Source organism: Topomyia yanbarensis, chromosome 1, assembly GCF_030247195.1.
Source record: "Topomyia yanbarensis strain Yona2022 chromosome 1, ASM3024719v1, whole genome shotgun sequence".
NCBI lineage: Eukaryota > Metazoa > Arthropoda > Insecta > Diptera > Culicidae > Topomyia > Topomyia yanbarensis.
Genome location: NC_080670.1, coordinates 128,946,312 through 128,958,510, shown reverse-complemented (window position 1 = coordinate 128,958,510; position 12,199 = coordinate 128,946,312). Strand labels below are relative to the sequence as shown.

The 12,199-nt window shown below is 40.0% G+C and overlaps 1 protein-coding gene across 1 annotated transcript; it reads left to right on the top strand.

The window, feature by feature from the left end:
• Positions 1-11,055: 11,055 nt before the first annotated feature.
• On the top strand, positions 11,056-11,712 carry LOC131675921 (uncharacterized protein K02A2.6-like). Its single transcript, XM_058955050.1, has one exon. It carries the CDS (start codon positions 11,056-11,058, stop codon positions 11,710-11,712), a length of 657 nt encoding a protein of 218 aa, XP_058811033.1.
• Positions 11,713-12,199: the final 487 nt, after the last annotated feature.

The following is a 12,199-nucleotide window of genomic DNA, read 5'->3' as shown; positions in this document are numbered from 1 at the left end:
TAAACCTAACAAATAATTCATACCAAGGACTTGCATATACATACACACTTAGTTGAATCCAGCCAAATCCCCGTAATGTAATGTTTTATACTGATATCTCGGAAAATTCTCGATTTTTCGAGACAGATCTTTTTGTAAGATTGTAAGAAACAAAAAAATCAAAAAAATCTCGATTCAATGACAATTTTGAAACAAAAATCGATTTTATCAGATCATTTTTTTTAAGTTAACAACATCGATTTTGAAAAATTCCTATTTCGAAGTAAGTGTATATCTGTGGACTATATGGCGACAACTGTAAATCTTTCAAGCGAGAAAACAGTATATTTTCTAAGTGTTTCGGTATATTCCAATCGAGATGTTTTCATATATTATGGTTTAGAAGTAATAACAACAGCAATTTTATTTTGTTGTTCTATATCTACTGAGTTTTCAGCATGTGAAACCAACGACGGAAATGTAAAAGTTTGCCAAATCATACGCGCCCTTGTTTACGTAAATTTAGCTTTTAATTCAAAGTGGTCTGTTTACTTATTGAACACAAGAGAAAATTTTTGTTCGAACGATGCTGTAAATTTTTGACACCATGGAATTGTTTCCATGGACCATTCGCCAAATGGTATGGCAAACAAATCAAGGAGATTGCCACCTTAGAATTGTAAATGGCTTCAATCCATCATTCAGTTACCACCACTTTCATATGACACTCATTTTTACTTGTCTAAAAGTTTTGTGGCATCCGTAAGTCCTCATCTTGGATACAAAAACCTACAATCATTAGTTTTTGAAATTAGTAAATTGTCTAATTTAAAATTTCCTAATGTTCTAAAAATTATTGCATAAAAAAATTATTGCAGGTTGGGATTCGAACCCAAGCCAACTAGATTCATTCAAATCTATAAAAGGCTAGTGTAGTCTTTGTACAGACTCTATTCAGCAGCCTAGACTTTTCGGTACATCGGTGAGATCTTAAGCATTCGATGTATGCAAGATTGGTGCAGACTAGGGCATTGCATTTTTTTTGAATTCTCAAAGGCCCCCCCCTCTCATATTGTGACAAATATCAAAGTAAGCTCAGATGCCAAATTTCACATCATTTGGACAATTTTAGACCCCCGCCCACTTCGCTTGAAATTTTTTGAAATTGGTGCTATGGAAAAATATGGAGGAAAAATACATTAAATGCTATAACTTTTGAAGTAGCAATCAGAAAATTACAATTTATACCTCTTTTGATAGGAAATAATCTTAGTATTTGAATGGAGACATTTTTGTTTCTAGAAAAACACGGAAAAGTGGGGAACCGGGTTATTTTGGCCCCAAAATCCCATATTTTTAGTGATTTTTCTGCTCCGTGATGCAAATCATACATATTTTGTAGTTTTTCTAATGTGAAATAATCTCAGAAATCGAACGGAAACCTTTTGACCTTTGTCCGAATACGAGAAGTTGGAGTTATAGGGCTTTTTGTCATTCAAATTAAATTTTATCATATTCTCATGCATATTTCTCTATTATTCTTCAATAGATTTTTATAAAATGTAACTTGTTGAACGTGTAAAATTTTGAAGAAAAAAACAAAAATAAAAACGTTAGAGGTAAAATTCAGATACATCAAACTTTTTGATATTTACTCTACAAATCTCTTTTTTTCATTATTTGTGCTAATACCTCAACTTCCCCTATTTTCCAGGAATGAAACTTTTCTCATGTCATCCCTAAGCATATTTTACACTAAAAGTAGTAAATTAAATAAGAATTTTGTTGTTAAATGGAGTTAATATGTGCGATGTTATGATAAAAATGTGAAATCGACGCTATATGGCAGATAATTTAATGTTCCTGAATTTTACCAGTATCGAATTTATTTTTGTTATAATTCTAAGCATTTTCCACGTTCAACAAGGTATAGTTTATGAAAATTGAGGGAAGAATAATAGAGATATATTCACGAGAAAATGATGAAGTTTAATATAAATGACAAAAGGCCATTTAACCCCAAATTCTCGTATTCGGACAAAGGTCAAAAAGGCTCCGGTCGATTTTTGAGATTATTTCACATTAGAAAAACTACAAAATATGTATGATTTGCATCACAGAGCAGAAAAATCATTAAAAATAGGGGATTTTGGGGCCAAAATAACCCAGTACCCCACTTTTCCGTATTTTACTAGGAACAAAAATGTCTCCATTCAAATACTAAGATTATTTCCCTTCAAAACAGGTATAAATTGTAATTTTCTGATTACTACTTCAGAAGTTATAGCATTTAATGTATTTTTCCTCCACATTTTCCCATAGTACCAATTTCAAAAAATTTCAAGCGAAGTGGCCGGGGGACTAAAATTGTCCACATGATGTGAAATTTGGCATCTGAGCTTACTTTGACATTTGTCACAATATGAGAGGGGGGGGGCTTCGAGAATTAAAAAAATTAAAGGGTTGTGTACAGGACACGACCACGGTGACATTAAAAATGTAGCTTTTTTCAAGAGCGTGCAAATGTATTTTATCTATCACACATGTCGACTCAAGTTCTTGCTCACTCGACTGTTTTTATGTTACAATTTGCTATATACCCTGCCCATTAAAACATAATTTATTGAAGGTCTTTTAACGGTAATCTATTAATTAATCAAGTATCTCACTAGGTGATTGGCATTATTTGGCTAATCCATCTAGTAAAAATAGGCTGGTCTGTCCAGAAAATATATTTAAAAGAAAAGTTCCATATTTAGAACCGTGACGAGGAAGCCCACGCCCAGCAACGGAAATATATAGATTCTTCATGAAATATGAAATTTCATTTTCCATTTAAATTTTCAATAATGTATTAATGAACTTAAGTAAACAATCTTAAGGTTAAGTATTTCTTGATCGATTAGTGGTGAAAAAAATGAAATTATTTGATAAATTACATTGTTATGCAACGTTCGCACTACCAGTTAAAACGGGTTTTATGCTATCTTGGTGACATTTTCTCTTGTTGCTAATTATTAAAACGTGTTATAACTCTGTAGTGTAAACATTGTATTATTAAACCAATTCTGCAGCGTTTTATGTTATATAGGTGTTTTATGTGGTAATAGGACTGACATAATTATATCTTCAGTACAGCGGTTTGTTGCATAATTTCAAACAGATATATTTTAAAATTTAAATTAGTATACCCAACCGTTCTATTTGTTGTATACTTTAAAACGCAATTAGAACTGTGTTTTAAATACATAGGGCAGGACAGATACTCTGACTGGATAAACTGGGAAAACAATTTTAAGTCCAGTAACGATTAAGACATGGCTTGAATTTGAATCGAAAAAGAACACCCGCCTAAACTGCTGCTGGGACGGTAAGTTCTGTTTTAAAATTTTCCGTTGTGTATAGTACGAAACAAAAGTGTTTGAAATTAGAAAACAAAAAGTTCTGCTGGGAATGTGATTGTTTCCGATGCAATTACACTCAGGTTTTTTTACGCAGGGGATACAGGCCGTGCAAATGAAAGCCGCCTAAATTTCAAAAAAACGCGTAAATGAAAACCGCGGAAATTTCAAAATTCGCGTAAAAAATACCGCGTAATAAAACCTGAGTGTACTCCCCTATATAAAATACTACGCTGCTGAACAGTGTAATAACTACAGAAGCACGTTGTCAGATGCCTTACTGATAAAAAACATATAACCAAAATATGAAAACATATGAAAACCAATAGGCCTTTACCCTAGGCAGCTACAATGCGCCGTAAACATGGATTAACAAGTTACAACGCACACGCGTGCATAAAAATAAATATATTTTATTCAAACGCAACACTCTTAAGCAGCACACACCGTATTGAATTAAATCCAAACCACCCCACCCACCCACTTTGCAAATCATTCTGTGACACCGTGCTGGTACCCGAAAAATCCGCACACGGCCACCGCTGCCGAAAATGCATAGCGTCTACCGCTTATTGTACTGCCCACACGCTGCAGCCATGATCTTACCCGTTCGACATAAGAACAAAAACTGATTCAAACGGGTACGCGTCACCTCTATTTATAAACTAACCGTATATGGTTTAGTCACATAGGTGCGAGTGTGTGCAAATGCCAACGTTGCCGAAAATCGATAGCGCTTATTGCATCGCCCGGAGACGATGTTGTTCGTATGAGACAAGAGCAACAACTGATTTAAACGGACATGCGTCGCTTCTATTTATGACTTTTCGTCTTTCATTGAGTCACTAAGCTGCCCTCTTTTGACGGCTGTGTCTGAGAAATCTGCCTCACGAATGGTAATTTTCCCGTTTTTCGTGAACTTTTTAATTTTACCAATTTCCAAAAGTCTACTTTTATTGGGGAGATATTAAATTATTACCAATATTTAAGTTAGGTGTTTCTGAATCGGTTGGTGTATGAATGATTAAAATCCATCTAGTAATATCGGAGTTATAAGCGTGCAAACCTTACATAGTTTCGTTACATGGGAGATAGTTTAGATTTTAGAATGACACCTAGCCCCAGATAGTGGAGTAAGACATTTTTAATGTCAAAAAAATTTTGCGATGCCCTAGTGCAGACAGTAAGGTAAGTGCTTAGTATTCAACTGGTTGCTGGTTCGAATCCAGATACGTGATATGACTTCCAACAAGGTAATACAATTTTTCTCTAATTGTAAAATAACACTAATAAAAGTATATGGCTTCCAAAGAGATTGATAGCGTGTGTAACTTGAAATAAATGTGTTTTTTAATAATTTTTCTATGATAATTTTCTCAGCTGAATAGCGGTAACGAAAAGGTTTGTTGATGAAACTGAACTGTGGCTTTCTTCAGGCTCTACACTCAAAAAAAGTAAACGTTATGCCTATTGATTTTACACATAGATTTTTGCAATTAAAGGAGGCATATAAACACTATTTGCTGGTACATAAACCTTATACGTGTATTTACAAGAAATATTAATCTTACATTCACATTTCATAACTATTAGGCACATAAAACCCTATTCTATAACAATATTTTTTTTCGAGAGTTGTCCTACTGGAGCTGTAGAGCTAGGTTCTCGGAAGGGCTCCCCGTCAGAATCACATACTACAATTTGCAGAAGAGACAGGCAATGTCGCCCAATAAAACACTGCATTAGGCCAATTGTAGCGGGCCGTGATTCTGAATGTGATATTCATTGTACGGTTCAGATATGTGCGGGCGCAGGGACTCGCGATCGCGTGTATCATCGCGAAGGGCTCGAACATTTGTACGTTAACGTGCTCGATCGCGTGTGCGTTTGTATGTCGCGTGTGCTAACGTGTATGTAACTTCGCGTGTATAAATTCTATTTCATAACCGTGTGCCTTTCGCACATTCGCGTGTGTTCCAGAATGATCGCGCGCGGGCCGTGAATCTGATACTTAATTTTTTTGTGTACGGTTCAGATTCCAGAAGAAAGTGGGTTCTTCCATATCATTAGAGTTCCCAATCATGTCGCCGTAGAACGCGTGGTCTAGTGGATATGAGCTTTATTTTTTTTTTTATTGGTCCAACTGAATGTATGGACCTAAATTGCTAGAATGAAGGCTAAACATTTCCAAACGTGACCGATTCATGACCGCGCGCGTTTGCGGGTTCGCGTTTGAGACCGCGTTTGTAACTTCGTAAGTACTAAAACGTTTACACAATTGCCGGAGTGTTATCAAGTTTACGCGATCGCGGGCATAGGTGTACGTAGATGATCGCGAAGGGCTTAAACGTTCGTATGTTGACGTGTTTGTCGCGTGTACTCGCGTGTATGTGACTTCGCGTGTATAAATTCGATTTTGAAACCCTGTGGCCACTCGCGGACCGTCATTGTGATCTTTAGTTTTCGGTGTACGGATCACATTCTGACAGGGAGATAGTTACCCCATATCACTAGAGTTTCCGGTCATGTCGCCATGGAACGTTTTGTCTAGTGGATATGGGAGTTATTTTTAAATTTTATTATTTGTTTTAATAATTAACAAGGCCTATATTGTTGGTACCGAGGATAGAGACTTCCGGACGATCCCGATTCATGATGGCGCGAGCGCGGGAGTTTGTAGGTTGACGCTTGAGATCGCGTTGGTAAGTTTATGAGTGCTGAGATTTTCACCTTATCACCGAGGTGTAATCATGTTTGCGAGTTCGTGGGCGTAGGTTGCTTGGAAAATCGCGAGGGGCTTTACCGTTTATGCGCTAACGTGATTTTTTAACGTGTGTTTTTGAATGGTCGCGCGAACCGTGAGTCTGATATTAAATTTTATGTGCGCGGTTAGAATTCTGGCAGAGAGTGGGATCGTTTATATCGATAGGGTTCCCGGTCATGTCGCCATGAGACGTGTTGTCTAATAGGTATGAGCGTATTTTCTTAATTGGTCCAGCTGAAGGCATGGACCTAGGCTTCTAGGATCAAGGATAGACTTCCGGACGTGATCGATTTGTAATCGCGCGCGAGGGCATTTTTGTAGGTTCCCGCTTGAGACCGCGTTTGAGAATGTGTGAGTGTTAAGACGTTCATTATCACCATCTTTGCTGACCCAGCTGAAGGCGGGTGTAGAATGGCAGTATAGGACTCGAAAAGAAGAAATAAAGGACAACATATGAGAGACGTAATAGATTAGATAGGTACAGGATATAGCTGAATTCATGATCATCACATGAAAGACATACATTAGTACTTCAAACTCTACCAATACGTGAATAGCCCACCACCACACATAGCACATCCTTTCTCAATTATCTATTTGTTACTGGTTGTTTGTCGGCTATGAGAGGGTAAATAGAGGAAAGGTATAGAACAGAAAAAAAGGCTCATATCAGCCCTCCCGGCCTCCTCGATACACCACTATCGAGGCATATTGTAATCAACATCTTGAAGCGGATTTCTTATATTTTTTTTTTGAGGTCGCTAGCCTTGCATTGAAAAATGCCTAAAACTCTGTAAATAATATGTTAATACAAATATGCATGATGTTAAAATAAGACATGTGTAATATTCTACTTGCAGTTTGTTGTTCGTTCCTACTTATCTGATTCAATTGAGTATGAAAGTACATCTCAATTTTTCTAAAACCTGGCGACGTCTGATGGCAGCGAATAGTCATTGTTGACAGCAATGTTACCCTTTTATGTTAAATTAACTCGGAGAAGTCATCAGAGGAATATGACGCATGAGACCGAAACTAAATAAAATAAAATGAAATAAAGCGTAGAGTTAGTACTGCTATTGAATATTAATTGAACCACAAACATGTACCATGCAATTAAACTACTTGGAATCGTCCAAATGTCCGAAAATGTTATATATTTACCATTAACGACAATTGCATTCCGTTAGAAGTTTCTCATACTATGCTGGACGGGGATGGATGATTGACGTGCGTCGGTAAATTAATCGTACCTTCATTTATCCAATCCGAATAAATCGAATCAAATGCACGAATTGAACACCAGTAAAAAGTGACCAACGAATCCCAAGAAGGATCACCCACTATTCCATCATATAAGCCAGTTCTGCATCCATTCCCTGGTCCATATGTCACAAATACTCAGACGCCCACATACACAAATAGACACACGACTAGCACACAATTGTACACTAGTACCAAAAACTAAAATTATTACAACACAACACAACTAATAGGGTTCTACTGTTATTTTTTTAATGCGCCTGTGCACGTTGACGAGGTCGACCGATAAATCGACACACAATGACTTCCACTGCGGGCCGTGCTCACAAAGACTGCCGTTAAGCTGTTGAACAATGTCTGCAAACACAGCCCACAGAAAAAGTCAATCCACGGCGACCCGCCAATCGTCCACGCCAGTGTGCACAGGTTCTTAGCTGACTGTTAGTTTGGGCTGGTGCAGAGTATGAAAAAACACAAAACATGAAAAAGGCCCATAAGCCCTCTCGGTCTCCTCGATGCACCACTATCGAGGCGTAATGCAGTGTGTAGTATATTAACCTTGGTCATTCCTTATAAATAAACAAAAATCGCGCGCTGTTTAACGGTCACTTCTTGTGTCGCTTAAACGAATAAGTAATTAAAAGTATGATTAAAATTACGAGTTTCTCGCGCGTATTACTCCCGTAAAGAAACTTCCCACATACATGACATTTTGGTGCCAGAAGTGGGATCTGGATACTAAACACGGTTAAAGTGTGAAAAGGTCACTAGTCCCGGTGTAAAGTACAGTACGGAAACTACGCTCGCGTACATATGGGAGCCGAGCTTAACAACGTTTTGAAAGTTTTGGTTAGTCCGAATGATCCAGCACAAGTAGCATACAACGAACTTCGGGACAGGTTAATTCGTCATTTCGACCGACCAAAAAATAAGTTTGTGGAGAGTATTAAATTCAGAAACATGCAAGAAAATAATGAATCGATCGCTCAGTTCGCTCTCCGTCTGAAGCACGGTGCCGTCAGTTGCGAATACGGCGACTTTCTCGATCGAATGCTGATCGAACAGCTGTTACATGGATTAGAATCCAGAGGAATGTGTGATGAAATTATTGCACGGAGTCCGGCGACGTTTGATGCAGCTTTTGACATCGCAAATACGTTGGAAGCAACCCGAAATACCGCAAGGGACGTGAGAGCTGCTAATTCACTTGTACCCGAGTCAACAAACAAGTTGGGTTACGAGACTCCAAGAACAAGAAAAGGTAATCGTGATTTGCTTCGACATCAATCGCCTCGATGGGCAAGAGAAACGCAGCAACAATGTAAACAAACCAGGGAGCGTTATAGCTGCAATGGTTGCGGAGGTCAACATCAGCGGAATCAATGCCAATTCCATGACGCAAAATGCTTCATCTGCGCAAAACGAGGCCACATCGCAAAAGTATGTAAGTCGATAAAACCACAACAGGATCAATCCACCGACAAGGTGGAAGAAAATCTTCCGGCTGCGGATATTGACATGGTACAATCGCTAGGTAAAGTTCATGATATCGGCGCACCAGGTAAGCAGATAATCAATGTTAAGATTGACGGATTCAATCTGGCAATGGAGCTGGATACGGGAGCCCCCTGTGGAATAGTTAGCGAAACCACACTGCGGGCAATAAAACCGAGCTTTACGCTAGAACGAACGGATAGGCAGTTTTCAAGTTACACCGGGCATCCCATTCAATGTCTCGGTCGGGTCCCAGTAAATGTCACTGTCGGGTCCACCATGCATAGACTTTCGTTGTATGTTGTAGCAGGAGATTCGGACACAATTTTTGGACGGGAATGGATTTCGCATTTCATCGATGAGATAGATTTAAATCGGCTCTTTTCAACTGTAAATCCAGTCCTAAACCTAAGCACTGGTGAAACGAAAATGTCTCATGACCAGGAATTACGTCTCTCGCAGTTGTTAGCGGATTATGACAACGTCTTCAGTAGCAGTCCGGGTGAGTTAGCGGGTCCTCCGGCAAGTGTTCATCTTAAGCCGGGAACATCACCGATTTTCGCAAGAGCTCGCGATGTGCCGTTCGCTTTAAGTAGTCAATATGCACAGGAAATCGATAAAAAAATAACATCAGGTTTCTATGAGAGAGTTGATTATTCAGAGTGGGCTTCCCCCACACACATTGTCGTTAAGAAAAATGGGAGTTTACGCATTACTGGTAACTATAAACCGACGGTCAACCCAAGGATGATCATCGATGAACATCCTATACCGAAAATTGAAATGATATTTAACCAAATGAAAGGTGCTAATTTGTTTTGTCACTTGGATATCACAGATGCGTATACTCATCTACCGATTGACGAGGAGTTTCGTAAGGTCCTCACGCTGAATACACCAACACATGGTCTCATTCGTCCCACCAGAGCAGTGTATGGAGCTGCAAATATTCCCGCGATTTGGCAACGTCGAATGGAAACAGTTCTTCTTGGGTTGCCAAACGTAATCAACTTCTTCGATGATATCATCGTCTTCGCCGAGGGGTTCAACAACCTATTGTCCGCTTTGGCTGCTACATTTGAACGATTGAACAGCCATGGTCTTCGCCTCAATAGAACCAAATGTGTATTCGCCACTCGTGTTCTCGATTGTTTGGGTTACAAAATAGACAGCCATGGATTGCACAAGTCAGATGATCACATAGAAGCTGTCCGCGGTGCTCCTCGTCCCACAACTACCGATGAGTTACAGCTGTTTTTGGGAAAAGCGACGTACTACAGTGCCTTTATTCCAAACCTTTCGACAAGATCACGGTCGTTACGAGACATGATTGCATCTAAAACGTTCGAATGGTCACCTGAAGCAGAGAGGGCGTATGAGGATATAAAAGCAGCATTAATATCATCACAAGTACTAATGACATATGATCCTACACTTCCTCTAGTTTTGGCTACAGATGCGAGCAAGGCGGGCTTGGGAGCCGTACTATCGCACAGGCTTGGCAATGGTTTAGAGCGTCCGATTGCATATGCCAGTTGCACAATGTCAGCTACAGAGCAGCGGTATCCTCAAATTGACAAAGAGGCCCTCGCGATTGTCTGGGCCGTTAAGAAATTTTTTCACTACTTATACGCTCGGAAATTTGTTTTGGTTACGGATCACAAACCACTTACACAGATTCTTCACCCACACAAGTCGCTTCCAACATTATGTATCAGCCACATGGCGAATTATGCAGACTACCTGTCCCACTTCAATTTCACTGTTGAGTTTAAGCCTACTAAAGAAAACGCGAACGCAGATTACTGCTCTCGCATACCTGGAACAGATACACGCAATGACGTTAACAAACTGTTTTTACGCGAAGGAGAGGAACGAGATGAGTTTGATTGGTTTGCATTGCATCAAATCCAACAGTTACCGGTACGTGCTGAACACATTGCTCGCGAGACTCGCAAGGATTCTCACTTAGGAAGAATTTTTCAGAATCTGGAATCGGGCCGAAACCTAAGTGGTGTTGGTTACAAGGCTCCAGAGGTAAACTACACACTGGCTGCAAACTGTCTGCTCTACGAACATCGTGTGGTCATACCACCAACTCTTCGTCAACCGATTTGAAATGACCTCCACACAGCACATATCGGAATAGTCAAAATGAAAAGTTTGGCCCGTTCATTTGTCTACTGGCCTGGTATAGACTCGGACATAGAACGCACTGCGAAGTGTTGTACCGAATGTGCACAACAAGCTCACGCACCACCAAAGTTCAACAAACACCATTGGGAATATCCGCAAGTTCCATGGGAGCGTGTCCATGTGGACTACGCAGGTCCAGTGGCAGGCGCTATGTTGCTGGTTGTAGTCGACGCTTACAGTAAGTGGTTCGAGGTCAAGGTTACACATTCAACAACAGCAGAAGCTACAATCAAAATACTCGATGAGCTGTTCGCATCGTATGGGACACCGGTAACCGTTGTTTCCGACAATGGTCCTCAGTTTACCGCAGCTGAATTTAGAGAATTTTTACAACAATCAGGAGTAAAGTATCACAAATTGTCAGCGCCGTATCACCCAGCTACCAACGGTCAGGCTGAACGATACGTGCAGACTGTGAAGGATGCTCTAAAGGCGATGGGAACCACCACTAACTCGCTCCAGCAGAACCTTAACGTGTTTCTTCGGCAATACCGCCTAACACCGCACATAACAACCAGCGAATCACCAGCCAAATTATTTCTAGGACGAAATATTCGAACGCGTTTGGACTTGGTCAGACCAGAAACCCTCAGTAGCAAGATGCTTCAGAAGTAACAAGCAACCTTTGTGCCTTCCTTCCGTGAATTTAACCCGGGTCAACAAGTCTATTTTCTCTCCGGAAACCCCCGGATGGATAAGTGGGTTCCTGGAATAATCACAGTCCGACAAGGAGATCTGCACTACGAGATTGAGTTCCAAGGCAGAAAGTTCAAGCGTCACGTTGATCAAATACGATCGAAGCCTGAGATCGATACCTTAGTTAGATCGCCATCCATTGAAAAGTCAATTGATGGAGATGAACAAAGACAGCTACACTTTTATGAGACAGGTGAAACTGTCACCAGGCTACCACCCCGAAGCAGATCCCCATCTGCTCCGTTACCTCCAGAGCTACATTCTCAACCAGCAAACAGCAGTCTGATTAGTCATAGCGAAGGCGTCCTTCCATCTGTAATGCGCAGATCGACGAGAGAGCGTCGTCCACCTCGACGGTTCTCTCCATGAAGCAGTATTTAAAAAGGAGGAGGAGTGTAGTATATTA

What these genes read in the sequence shown, in the direction of transcription:
- LOC131675921 (XM_058955050.1), top strand. Translation starts at nt 11,056, where the DNA reads ATGAAAAGTTTGGCCCGTTCATTTGTCTACTGGCCTGGTATAGACTCG.